Genomic DNA, 14,474 nt, shown 5'->3' on the forward strand with positions numbered 1-14,474 from the left:
TAGTCCGACTAATAGCTCAACAGAATTCGTCCATGTAAACACCTCAATCGGAATAGTCTAGTCCTATTGAGGCCATTCGGAATACGGTTTCTATCTGATTGAACGAGGTGGGTAATCCTGTAAGTAATCTGTTACATAGAAGAATAATATCCGTGTAAATGCCTGTATCTGATTACATTCCCTATCGGAAAGTTTAAGTCCGTTCTGCATGTGCGTCCCGTCATAGCGAAAGGTTTAAAACGTTCAACACGGCGGAGCAGAAACTGGTCTGCAGAGGAGACGAAGTTCATGCTCTGATCTTTAAAAGACGGCGGTGGGACGGACGTCCAGCTTATGTGTCTCAGAACACGACGTCTTCCTCTCGGCCTTCTTTAATAAGGACGTGTGAGGGACGTTTTTCTGAGTCTGACGTCATTTTAAAGCATTTAAAAACACAAGCACTGCTCACTGCTGCTCATCTCACTCTGACTGGACCGCACATGATGCTGGTTGTCATGGTAACGCCTACATTAAGTGGTTCTCTATGCATGCCCGTCATTTTGGATCGGATTACTTGTAGTGAGCATGTAAAGAGAGATTCTCCATCAGACTGTTAAATAGAGTGAGTATAAACACATCAGGCCTAATCTATAATTGGAATGAATTTAATCAGGTTGGCAAAAATCTTTGCATATAAACACAGTCACTGATTTTGATTCTGTTCCTTGAGCTGAAAACCCAACGACTCAAAATTCACTTATAATAGACCCTATTGGGCAGCTGCTAAATTCATCACTAACTTTTTAACTTTAATAGCATAGATGGGATGAAAAACACTGGCATAATGTCGTACCAAAGAAAAGTTTATGAAGTTATAAAGTTTAATGCAACTTTTGAACATTTTCAAACTTTTTTTAGTTCAAATGTTTTGCTTATATGTATGGTGATCAGACTGAGCTTGTGAAAACACTGGTTGCAATTTACAGTAAATAGTCTTACATCTAGAAAACTTGTCTCATCTCTGAAAGAACAAATTAAAGTAATTGGCAAAACTTTAGGCGCCCCTGGTCAAATAGCATGTTGTACATAAGTAAACATTCTCTACAGAGAACACACTCATGCACATTTTAATGCACAACTACTGCTTATGTATTACTTTTAACATACGGGAAAAAGTTCTGGTGCATTTTATATTACAAATCTTTTTAGCCAATATGTTAAAAAAATGTGCTCTGAAATTCAAAATCAAGATGTACAAAGTTATAAATATCTGAATAAATATGGAAAAATCATAAACATGTTTATACAAATTTAGCAGCTGCCCAGTGGTTTCTGTTATAAGTGTTTCAAGTCAAATTTTCTGTTCTTTTCTAAGCGAAGGAAACATGTTGAAATCGTTGTCCATGCAAATCGACTGTGTGCTGATGGTGCAGCATATCGCTGCTGTCGGAGGAAAACCTCGTATCTCCATTTTTGATGGTTTTTCAGTTTTTGACATCATATGAAAAAGCCTGTTGTCCTTTACATTGTTTGTAAATCTCATGATGAACGGGCTAAAAGACTAAAAAAGTAAAGTAGGTTTTTTTCCTTCTCCTGTAAAGTTACCATGTTACAAGGTTTTCTTCCAACAACCACGATATAGAGATTCAATTAAAAAACGTTGGAGTTCCTTCAAGCTGGGACATTCTTCAAACAGGAACTGTCCCTGGAAAACTGGTTAAATCAAACAGCATAAACTGCACATAACCAGTGCAATGACTGCAGGCCATTTACACCTGTTGGCTGCAGGTGCAGCACCTCTGTGTTCTGCACTGACATAAAATTTGCAGTATATATTATGTACTTTCAGAACGCAAATCCTCCGCAGTCAAAAGCATCAAAGTCGGAGTCGCCCTCAAAGTCGAAGCTGTTAAAATGAGGTGAGTCGACTGCCTGGCTGCAGGCGTGGTATGAGGTGCCCCCTCCGAGCTCTGAGAAAGCCGTGGAGTGGGTGATCTCCGGGGCCCGGGCAGCCATGCCGGAGGAGGGCGAGCAGGAGTTGAGGTAGCCCAACGCCGATGAAGCGGCGGCTCCACCCATCAATAAGCAGACCGCCCTGACAGCACGGGCATCACTGCTGTTGCCATGGCGCAGGCAATCATTGGAGCGGTGGGCCGGGACCACCGACGGGCTGCGGCTTTGGCGCTGGCGTACACTGCCTAGAAAATACAGTAGATACAAGAGTCTCAGTCAAAGTTACTAGGTGGTTCTCCAAGGGTTCCTTAGTAAAGACAACAGTTCTATTAACACTCAAAGAACAATTATAATGCTTAATTGTTGTTCATGGTTCTATATAGCACCAACAAAGGTTCTGCTACTGTTACAAGGTCAAGTTTGTAACAACAGAAGACCCCTTTTTGCTTCTATATACAACCCCAATTCCAATGAAGTTGGGACGTTGTGTGAAACATACAAACAGAATACGATGATTTGCAAATCCTTTTCAAGCTATTTTCAATTGAATACACTACAAAGACGAGATATTTAATGTTCAAACGGATAAACTTTATTGTTTTTTGAATTTGATGCCTGCAACACGCATTAATGGGGCCTTCACAGATGTGCAAGTTACCCCTGCCATGGGCACTAACACCCCCCCACACCATCAGAGATGCTGGCTTTTGAACTTTGCGCTATAAACAATCCAGACAGTCCTTTTCCTCTTTGGCCCGGAGGACACGACGTCCATGATTTCCAGAAACAGTGTGAAATGTGGACGCGTCAGACCACAGGACACTTTTCCACTCTGCGTCAGTCCATCTCAGATGAGCTCGGCCCAGAGAAGCCGGCGGCGTTTCTGGGTGGTGTTGATATGTGGCTTCGCTTTGCATGGCAGAGTTTTAACCTGCACTTGTAGACGGAGCGACGAACTGAGTTCACTGACAGTGGTTTTCTGAAGTGTTCCTGAGCCCATGTGGGAATATCCGTTACAGAATGATGTCGGTTTTTAATGCAGCGCCGCCTGAGGGATTGAAGGTCACGGGCATTCAATGTCTGATTTCTCCAGATTCTCTGAATCTTTTGATGATATTATGGACTCTAGATGATGAAATCCTTAAATTCCTTTGCAATTCCTTGAAACGTTGATCTTAAACTGTTGGACTATTTTCTCACGCAGTTGTTCACTAAGTGGTGAACCTCGCCCGTCCTTGCTTGTGAACGACTGAGCCTTTCAGGGATGCTCCCTTTGTACCCAATCATGACACTCACCTGTTTCCAATCAACCTGTTCACCTGTGGAATGTTCCAAACAGGTGTTTTTTGAGCATTCCTCAATTTTCCCAGTCTTTTGTTGCCCCTGTCCCAACTTCTTTGGAACATGTTGCAGGCATCAAATTCAAAATGAGTGAATATTTGCAAAAAACAATAAAGTTTATCTGTTTGAACATTAAATATCTCGTCTTTGTAGTGTATTCAATTGAATATCGGTTGAAAAGGATTTGTATTCAAATCATCGTATTCTGATTTATTTATGTTTTACACAACGTCCAAACTTCATTGGAATTGGGGATGTAGAAGTCTTTTCAAAAAGGTTCTATACGGAACCATGTGACACATTCTCCATCAATCTGAAAATCCATACAAGGAACCCTTTAAGCATGCAAAGGGTTTTATGAGTGTTCATGGTTCTATATAGAACCACTGATTTTACTAAAGGATCTTTAGTGTGGTTTTGGTTCTATACTGCAGCGCACTGCATTTGAAATGACTACCACCGCCAGGTTTATGTGATCTATCCAGGCTCCACCCACAAATGCAGCTACTGTTGCTAGCTCAACAGAACACAGTTAAAAATCCCATTTACATTATGAAAAGCTTAGTTTTTATGAAAATACATACATTATGGTAACAGATTACTGTAGGGTGCTGTTTATTAGCCTACATGACACCTACATAAGCTTATCATGACAACTGACACAACCCTACATAAATACTTAGAAATGCTTATTTCAAGAGGCGTCATCCATCATAAAGACTACTTTAGCAAATTTCGATCAAAACTGGAAAACAGAACCTTCATAGCGAATGACGCCTATTGGACTAAGCATTAATAAACATTTACGTATGGTTATGTCAATTGTCATGACAAGCTTATGTAGGTGTCATATTTGATACTAAGAAAGCTGCAGTTGCACAGTTCATCTTGGCACAGACATCTTTATTGAGAGGTATGAATTGTTACACAAGGCAGGGGGTTCTAACCCCCCCCTTCACCCCTCATTGCTCACCAGCAGCTCAACAATGAGTCATTTCACACACACAAAGACCAAATAAAATATTTTGGAATATACTTTTTTTATTCTGTGACTAAAATATATACAAGATTTTCATTCTGCTGGTGGAATGGCCACTAGGGAGCACTGCATAAAGAAGCTACTACCACAGCCTACACTGCTAACTACAGTAATACAGATTAATTTACTCTAAGGGGCTTGTTAGCAACATTTTCCCTGCATCAATTAGTAACAGCGAAGAAAAGAGACTTAGCCAGCAGTGCTAAAACCGCTAAAGCTAATATTTCTAAAACTTTGGTTACATGACAATAAAAAAGTGTGACTTTTCACTTTTTATGTACTAAATGAAATAAGTTTTAATTAATAAAACAACATATTGAAAACTTTAAACAAAATTAGCTTGTGCGCTGACACGCACAATGACCTTTAGGACGATAAAACGGCTAAAGCTTCGAGGACTGTGGTCTATTTCAGAGCTAGAAGGCTGAATGGCCAAGTTGGTCGGTCTGTCCCAGAACAACCCCATTCAGCTTCTAGACAAGACTGAAACAGGTAATGAAAGCAGCTGCATTACAGGCCTGTTATTACATGAGGGCCTGTGTTTATGGGAAGTGATCATGAGCAACATTCTGCACTTTACACAATACAATTTGCCAGATTACAGCAGTAAAATGACTGTCACTGAGCAAATACTTTAGATAGATTGCATGGTATAATCCAGGGGTCAGGAACCCAAGTGGTCAGAAGAGCCATTTTGTCCCTTCAGTAAAAATTAAACCACTTTGTGAGCCACAACATTTTATCCTGCTTTTTCCATCTAGGCTGTAAATATGTTTCTGTATGTGCTGATGTGCTAGTATAGGCTAAAAAACGAAAACGCAGACTTACTTTGCTCTGCTTTAAGCTTTAGCTCAGCTATAGCTGCTTTTCTCGCATCTCAGGCAGGAAACTTTTCCTCAAAAGTGGAACAGTTTCTTGTAAAATGTCTCTCAACATTCGATTATATGAGGCTGAAGTCGATTCTCTGATGCAGCTTCTTGTTTGAGTTCTCCCATTTTACCTTAAATGGTGCCTGAGGCGCCAGACTGTAACTGCTGCACCATTTAAGGTAGAACTGAAAAATTAAAACGAGAAGCTGACTTCAGCTTTGCGACTTTTTAGTGTTTGATAGATTCTCATTGCAGATTAAATGTATCAAGAAACAAGCTGAGTTCTTAGAAATGCAAATTTGCCTTTGCCTTTTCATTATCTACTAGCTAGGTGGGATTGTTGTCTGCATTGCTATGGTGACCAGCAGTCTGTGCTGATCTTCAGGGTTAAAGGGTGAATTAGCAGTTCTACATTAAGTTCAACGATCAGCAGAGTTTTATTTTACTGTAAAGGAGGAATATTTTATTTTTGCCTACTAATTTGATTCTGCTGTTGAGTCGCAACAGGGCAGTAAAAGAGTCGCAGGTTGCTGATCAGTGCTGATTATGTTAATGTACATGTGGACACCACCTCCCACAGTTATTTTGTCATGCATTCTGCGAAGGAGCGGGACTTCATCTCCCAGAGTGCTAGGGGAGACCACGTGATCGATCACGTGATAGGGGACTCAGCCTTTGAAAACTCCAAACCCCAAGATTCTCAGACAGGTCACGTGGTTTCCCCATGCACCTATCAGCGCTCTCAGTCACCGGATTATTGAACTCTTCACCTGATGCTCATCCCCTGCTAATATTTAAGCAGGGATTCCGGTTGAAAACTTCGCGAAGTATTGTTTAGACAATCGCTGAGCGTTCTCTGATTCTGTTATTCTGTATATTTTGTTTATCGAACCTTGGACGTATTTTCCGTGTATGATTTGTGTTTTTGCCCCTTGGATACTGTTGCCCTGTTTCGGATGGTTTCTTGTTATCGATTACTGGACTGGATATTATACTGTGAGTTGTGTTTTTCCCTTTGGACTGAGTGGAAGATTAAAGTCACCGCACTTTATCTGCGAGCGTCTGCCAATCTGTCTGACCGTCACATATTTAAGCCTTTTTAGTGGTAACTTGCAGCCGTAACGTGCAGAATATGCTTCCTTTGCACTGAATTCTCAACATTTTTGCCTAATTCAAAAATTAAGTTGTAAACAAAGTAGTTTGGTGTTAAATCCACTGTTTTGGAGAAACCTACAGAGTCAGAACTGTTCACAGTGGTGGTGATAGGAACCAGACGTCCACCTCTAAAAGCTCCCTCACAGAAAGTTCCTACATGAACTAAAAAGATGTAAACAGTCTCAATCTCAAAGCCTCAACATATAAAGCTCGGAAGACTCGTGTAGGTTCACTGGTGGTTTTAATAGTAAATAAAATGTCTATATCTGTGTTGTAGTTAGGGTGACCCCTGGTTCCCATCACCACCACTGTAAAGACACCTGAAGCATTTCACAATAGAATCTCAAACAGTGAGTCATGCAGAAACAATAGTACAAAAAACATAGAATTCCCCTTTAATGTTGCATTGAAGTGGTGTCAGTTAATGAGTTTCCCACCAGGAGGCACCACATGATCGTCCTTCAGTCAAGTACATTAACACTGTTTACTTCCCACATGAATCATGTGATCTTTTCGTTCCTCCTGGGATGAAAGTGCCAGTTTGCACCTGAAAGCAGCGCTTTGTGACCCACCTCTGCTTCTGAACGAGTTCTCTCTGGATTGGGTTCGTGGGGAGTTGAGTGGTTTGTCGCTGAAGTTGGGGGAGGGGGGTTCTTTCTCAGTGGGGGTGTCTGGCAGGGGGTCTCTGTCAGTGATACAGGGGACAATGCTTTGCTGTCGCTGCAGGGTCAGCGGTGATGTCACACCCTAATCAGAAGAGAACAGATATGCTAGAAATGCAATAAAAGCTTGTATATACTTTATATAACTGACTATTATACAACACAGAGTGATCAGCCATAACATTAAAACCACCTCGTTGTTTTTACGCTCATTGTCCATTTTATCAGCTCCACTGACCACAGTTTCACTTCGTAGTTCTACAGTTACAGACTGTAGTCCATCTGTTTCTCTGAATACTTTGTTACCCTGATCTTCAATGGTCAGGACCCCCACAGGACCCCCACAGAACAGGTGTTGTTAGGGTGGTGCGTCACTCTCAGCACTGCAGTGATACTGATGTGTCCACTCATTGTCGGTCCATCTTGTAGATGTAAAGTCAGAGACGATAGCTCATCTGCTGCTGCACACTCTCTGTTGGTCATCCTCTTCATCCTTCATCAATGGGCACAGGACACTGTTGGCTGGGTGATTTTGGTCTCCAGTCCAGCAGTGACACTGAGGTGTTTAAAAATATTCAGCAGCACCACTGTGCCTGATCCACTCAGACCAGCGCAACACACACTAACACACCACCACGTCAGTGTTACTGCAGTGCTGAGAACGATCCACCAACCAAATAGTATCTGCTCTGTGGAGGTCCTGTTGGAGTCCTGACCATTGAAGAACAGATGGACTACAGTCTGTGACTGTAGAACTACAGCGTGAAACTATATGGTCAGTGGAGCTGATCAAATGGACAATGAGTGTAGATACAAGGAGTTAATAGTATGGCTCAAAGCAACATCAGCTTGGTCACTGTTCAGCTAACTTTCATAAAGTTTGTCCAGAGGCTATGTTGTCCCAGGTGGTTGCTAAGATGTTGCTAGGCAACTGCTATGGAATCCCAGAGGGGTGCTAAGGTGTTACTACACTGTTGCTGTAGTATCCCAGGTGGCTGACAAGATGTTGCTAGGTTATTGTTTTGGAATCCCAGGTGGTTGCTAAGATGTTGCTAGGCCATTGCTCTGGAATCCCAGATTGTTGCTTAGGTGTTACTACTCTATTTTTATAGTATTCCAGGTAGTTGCTAAGATGTTGCCAGGCCATTGCTACAGAATCCCAGATGGTTGCTAAGGTGTTACTGCACGGTTGCTATGGTATCCCAGGTGGTTGATAAGATGTTGCCAGGCCATTGCTATAGAATCCCAGATGGTTGCTTAGGTTTTACTACGCTGTTGTTATGGTATCCCATGTGGTTGCTAAGGTGTTACTAGGCTGTTACAACAATATCCAAGGCCGTGAAGACTCACCTCTTTGACTTTCCTCAGTAATTTCAGCCATTGACTGTGGATGAAAGCATATCAATGAAACGTCAATGCAAACAAGCAAGAAAGAGAAAAAAATTAATCAGAATTCAGTTTTGAATTCTCTCTCTCTCTGGGCCAGATGTGCACACGAGCACAGGCACAGCATAAAATGGGCTTCGGATCAGGTCATAACAGGTGCCAACAATGTTCCTGAAATTAATATTCGACTGTCAGAAGAGGACCCCAAACTGCACCCAGGAATGCCTACTAACTGCAACAAATTTGAGGCAAAACAGAAAACAGGAGTTCAGTAATTCATGATGTTAATAAATACACTAATAAATGATGTTTTTCCCACCTGGACAATCTACAGGGGTGTAATTCTACAATTTGTGAAGCAATAGTGCAGACTGTGAGCACATACTGTGGCCTTACCATAGCATATTTTGTGCTGTGTCATCTCACACAAGCACATCTGATCCTTAACAGTGTTACTGTGATGGTTTTCCTTTTTTTCATTTGACTTATTTTTCAACATTTGTAATTTACTTTTACTACGTGGTATCTAGAGAAAGTGTCTTACTCTATTGGTAGATAATGTTGCTTCTTCCAAGAATTATTTCTTGAAAAAAATTCATAACATTATCTGCATTATTTCTTGAAATGGATTCAGGCACCTTGATCCCTCAGATGCCAATGGATTCAGGCACTTTCATTAAATAAAATAAAGTTCTAGTGAAACAAGAAATATAATGAAACACAGCTGATAAGGCCTATTATTAGAACAATGTGGGCGTGGCCTAATATTCTAATGAGCAGTGTGACTGACAGCCCTCAGTCAGCCTGAAGCCGAACTAAACACAACAAAGATACTTGAGTGAAACATTGGTCCTGCATCCAGGGAACGCTGGCATGGACAGCTGAACGAACAAACAGGCGAATGGCCTTCTTGCTCAGTTATGCTTGCTTGTTTAGCTTTCGCTTGGTGGTTAGCTTTCTCTCTGACTCAGAGAAATTGAACACAGTTCTGTTAAAGCTGTGTGGGCGGGGCAAACCACATCAGCCTTGTGATTGGTGAGAATACGGCTTATGCAAGCATGACCCAAGATTAGGACTGCTCTGTTCACATCAAAAGATGAGAATTTTGGAAAATACATCAGCCATTTAGTGGACACTGGAAAGTTATTCACAGGATGTACACATATGTGTGGTCACAAAAGCAAGATTAACTTAAATAGAAAGAAAACAGGGTTCCTGGGGCTTGAAAACTGTTGAAAAGTCTAGAAATAAATAATATAATCTTAAATAATCTTACAATATTCTTGCAGCAGTCTCACAATTCCTTCCTTCTTTGCAGTGAAAACCACATTCAGACAGGACAATGTGGTTATTAAATCACTTTAAACCATAAAAAGTTATTTTTACACAACTTAACACGTCAAAAATGTCAAGAAAGTGTAAAATCTGTGAGCTCCAACTGACCTGCAGTCATCAGGGTTGTCTGAGAGCAGCAGTAAGAACTTGTCCTGGGGCAGGATGAGGGCGAAGCAGCAGTCTCGGCGCCCCCCTGGGGGCAAACGGGGCAGATCCAAGATCTCCTTGCCCTCCACTATGGAGTGGCACTCATTCTGTAGCACCACCACCTGGTCGGGAGGAGAATCTGCATCTTTGCACACAAATAGACTCCCTTCTACAGTTAGCACCACATACTTCTCCTTCCACTGCTTGAACATGAAGCCACCTGAGAGAGAGAGAGAGAGAGAGAGAGAGAGAGAGAGAGAGAAGGAGGAAAAAACTATTTATATGCTTTATACTGATCTTATCAGTGCTTATAATGTGCTGTATATCCAAAAGTATCTGTCTGTCTGTCTATCTATCTATCTATCTATCTATCTATCTATCTATCTATCTATCTATCTATCTATCTATCTATCTATCTATCTATCTACCTACCTACCTACCTACCTACCTACCTACCTACCTACCTACCATGACATTTTCCAACCTCTCGTTATCCCTTAGAAACAGGCTGATTATTTTTACTGTGTCTTTAAGATTGAAATATGTAAATAAGCTCTGTTCTGATTGGTTGCTTCATTCAAAACCAGTCCAGGCTGAAACACTCCATATAACTTCAGTGTGAGTGGGCAGAATTAAAGTGCTTTAGGGTGAATAAAGGATATATGTCAGTGTGTTGGCTTTCATGACATCACAAAAAAACAACCTGGACTGCTTTTGAATGAGATAACCAGTCAAAACAGAACTCATTGCATAATTCAGTCTTAAAGACAGAGTAAAATTGCAATATATGGACAGTTTCCTCCCTTTTCTGACATAAAAGTTACATTCACTCCCCACTCATACAATCCTTTTATGCAAACTAAGCTGCAAAAACAGCCTGTTTTAATTAATCATTTGTCTGATGTCACAAAAATCAACGTTTATTTGCTGATTCAGCCTGCAATTGTTAACCCCACCCGTACATGGTGACATTAAAAAAAAATGTTGTTCAGCTCAGACCGAGGCAGGCTACAGAGCAGCCAATCACAACAGAGCTCATTTACATACATCTGTCTTGAAGGCTCAATAATAAAAACAGCCTGTTTAATTCTGAGGGATAAAGAGAGACTGAAAAATGGTCATGTAGAAATGAAATATGGCTATTTTTGTAAATATAAGAACACAAATATAAGGTCACACCACAGGTTTTCAGCTTGTACTGTCTCCATAGAAAAGCACTGACCAATAGAAGGTCACATGAACCAATAGAAGGTCACCATGTCCAACGCCCAGCGTAGGCTAGAGGGATATAAAGTCCCCCAGCCCCTCCATCCAGTACCTTTGGGATGAGTTGGATGAGTCACTAATGCTCAATCAGATCCTCACAGCAATGAGGATCACAGCAACATCTAGTGTAAAGCCTTCCCAGAAGAGTAGAGACTGTTGCTCCAGCAAAGGAAGACAAACTTCCAATTAATACCCATCAGAAGAAAGAAGGAAACGCTGGCGTCTACAAACTTTTGGACAGATAGTGGCTCGACTAACCCAGTAATCTCAGCTGGCATTTGATTCCAGACCAAACAGCCATATCAAAATTAAGAGCATCTCAATATCCTGATGTCCTCGCTCGACAAATGTAAATAAATGTCAGCTTGCGTCACCATTAGGAGAACAAAGCGAAGCAGACAGATGATGCCCTGGCCTTCTATTGACATACTTTAACAGCAATACACGGAGAGCACATGTGGATGGCTCATAGTCCGCTCCATTTGTTTTTCGTGAGGATTACTGAAGTCTCAGCCAGGTGGATTAATCCCTGAGCCTGCTGAGGAAGCTCCCTGTCCCAATAGTGTTCGACCATTTTACAGAAATGCTATAAAAGAACACAGCTATCGATATCCATCCATACTGGTTTGACGACTGACACTGATACAAATAGCAGAGAGTCAGAAAAGCAGACTCGAACCTGTCTTTGGATGTGCATGTAATATTACACAACTAATTGCGTAATTACATGCTTAATGACGTAATTACATTTGAATATTAACACAATAGCTCTCAACCCCTACAGCATTTTCAAAAGAAGGTACCACAAAAAGGTCTGCCAGAAAGAGGCCTTCAAACCCAGGCCTTGAATCCAGTTTCCGGTCCTGGATTTTGTAATCCCTGGTTAACTAACCTGATGTTGATGTAACTGATTGGCCACCTTGTGTCATTATAAAACCCCAGACTAGATTCGGAGACCTTTATAACCAGTTTGACCTCCCTGAATGATATCATATCATAGCAAGTGAAAACATCTTAAATATAGTCAATATATCTAATGTTTCTTATCATGAGACTGTGGTGAGATTATTCTGAGATCATTTAACCAGATTATGTAAATGTCCATTTTTTTCAAGTGACTTTATCTTCCAGATGTGTCACTTCTTTAGCAGATCAGTTTATTTGTTTTGAGAAACAATAAGAACGAATGGTCATAACATTATCTGCCAATGGAACAAGACACTTCCATAGGATAAAACTACTTATAACATTTAAAATATGTCTTATTACAATATGTCTTATTATTCTTACAATAGTCCGGGAATGAGTACTGTTAGATATATTGACTAGATTGACGATTATTTTCACTTAATAAGTTATCAGTATAAGAGTGTAAAGGTCCTATAACAATTTAACGGCTCTTTTCTAGAACCCTTACACTAAGCTGAGGTTCTAAAGGTATTGACAATTCTTAAATGCTCTTTCTTCTGTTGGTAAAAGCCCCTTTTTAGCATCTTTAAAGGTTGTTTATACCCTAAAATATGTTATTTTATGCTAAATCATGACTGCAAACAGTGTAGATGAGTTTTCATAAATCATAAACACCCAGAGAAGTTGGATTAGTAGATTATTTGCTTGAAATGCAGTGGGACGCACATGAGTTGTGGGATTTTATGTGCATGTTAAACATGGAACTCTAATCTGTTCAGAGCACACAGATCTACCAGATACAGATGAAAGGGAGGCTGGAAACACTACGCAGGAAATCTGCACCAGCACAAGCATGTAGGCTCTATAGAACGTTGTTCTAGCTCTGTATGTTCCCACTGAGTCCCATCTAATCTCTAAATTTGAGTTTCTTGACACTCAAACAGAAGTGTTTAATTAAATAGTGTTCTGGTTTAAACATGTAAGACGTCCATTTGCTGATCAAAACAGCTCTAAACCAAATTTAGTGTGAACGACTTCCAACTGAACCCAATAGAAAGTCAATAGAACAAAATCTGAATGACACTCTTAAGGGTTCTATAGTTAAAGCTGTAGCCATACATAGAACAGTGAACACATTTAACGGCATCACATGGTCAGTTGTTTCTCCACTAGGACGGAAAACCTGTTGAATATGGTTCTACACACCACCAAAAAGTTTTCTGTTACTGTTACAAGTCAAAGAAGAACTAGAAGAAATGCCATAGGAGGACCGCTTTTGGTTCCATAAAGGATCATTCAATGGATCTTTCTTATAAGAAGCATTTCGGGAAGCTGAGTTTATAGAACCTCCTAATGCTTTTCCTAGAACCTTTATGTTTACTGATATTTTGGACCAGTAGTATGGAACCCACCAACTCTACTGGTGCTACATAAAATGTTTTCTTTCAATCGAGGAGAACATTTTTAAAGCTTAAAGAACCTCCCAGTTGTGTAAAGTTTCCTAGGCAAGTTCTCCTAGAATTGAAGAACCATGCCAAGAACCACAGAGGAACCATTTTTAAGAGTATATTCATAACAGTAAAGGTGCCAAAAATAGTTGCAATGCCACAGAAGAACCACCTTCAATGTTTTGTTCTCTTTACAAGTGTTATGTGGAGAACTGCATAATGAAAAGGTTCTAGGAAGAATGTGAAGGTTCTTTAAACCATTTTAAGGTTCTTCACACAAATCTTTTTTCAGGCACAGTTCTTTAGGGCACTGGTTCTCAATCCAGTTCTCAGAGCCCCCTTCTCTGAGCCAACTGTAGTGAGACAGCACCCTGAAGACTAGTTTGAGAACCTGCTTTAGGGAACCAAAAGTGTTTCTCCACATGGGATTACTGAAGGAATCCTGTAGACCAACACATCCACAGGAAAGCAACACTTGTGCAGCAGCTATGATCATCGGGATGGCAAGAATGAAGGGAGACAGAAGGCAATTAAAAAATGTCTAGTGTGTGTTTGTCAGGAAAATGGACAAATGAAAGAAGTGCAGTGGAAGAGAAGATGGTGCCGGACTCACCGTACTTCTTTAGGAAGCCTCGCCGGACCCCTGCTGCGGTCATGTCTGCGGTCAGCCAAGCAGTGAAATTACAAAGACCTACAGCTTCAGGATGCACTCTCAATTTGTCTGTGTGCAATAGAGAGAGAGAGAGAGAGAGAGAGAGAGAGAGAGAGAGAGAGAGAGAGAGAGAGAGAGAGAGAGAGAGAGAGAGAGAGAGAGAGAGAGAGAGAGAGAGAATAATCCCTACTCATTTAGGACATTCCAGAAGCCAGGGCTCAATCCGGGAGCGCAAAGGGAGGCATGATGGGATTGCTGCCGCTGCTGCTGCTTCTAAGGGAGAGCTACATATAAACATCACATAGACCCGTCAGCCGCCGTAATCATAATCGC

The 14,474-nt window shown here is 40.9% G+C and overlaps 1 protein-coding gene across 1 annotated transcript; it reads right to left on the minus strand.

Annotated features, from left to right (window-relative positions):
* Window positions 1-1,535: 1,535 nt before the first annotated feature.
* On the minus strand, window positions 1,536-14,174 carry LOC108424002. The gene is made up of 5 exons (XM_037531267.1): window positions 14,103-14,174; window positions 9,828-10,086; window positions 8,349-8,382; window positions 6,909-7,083; window positions 1,536-2,177 (listed from the first exon to the last, which is right to left on the minus strand). Exons 1-5 carry the CDS (start codon window positions 14,143-14,145, stop codon window positions 1,825-1,827), a joined length of 864 nt encoding a protein of 287 aa, XP_037387164.1. The 5' UTR covers window positions 14,146-14,174; the 3' UTR covers window positions 1,536-1,824.
* Between the last annotated feature and the right edge of the window lie 300 nt (window positions 14,175-14,474).

The sequence above is a fragment of the Pygocentrus nattereri genome, chromosome 19 (genome assembly GCF_015220715.1).
Source record: "Pygocentrus nattereri isolate fPygNat1 chromosome 19, fPygNat1.pri, whole genome shotgun sequence".
Classification (NCBI taxonomy): Eukaryota; Metazoa; Chordata; class Actinopteri; order Characiformes; family Serrasalmidae; genus Pygocentrus; species Pygocentrus nattereri.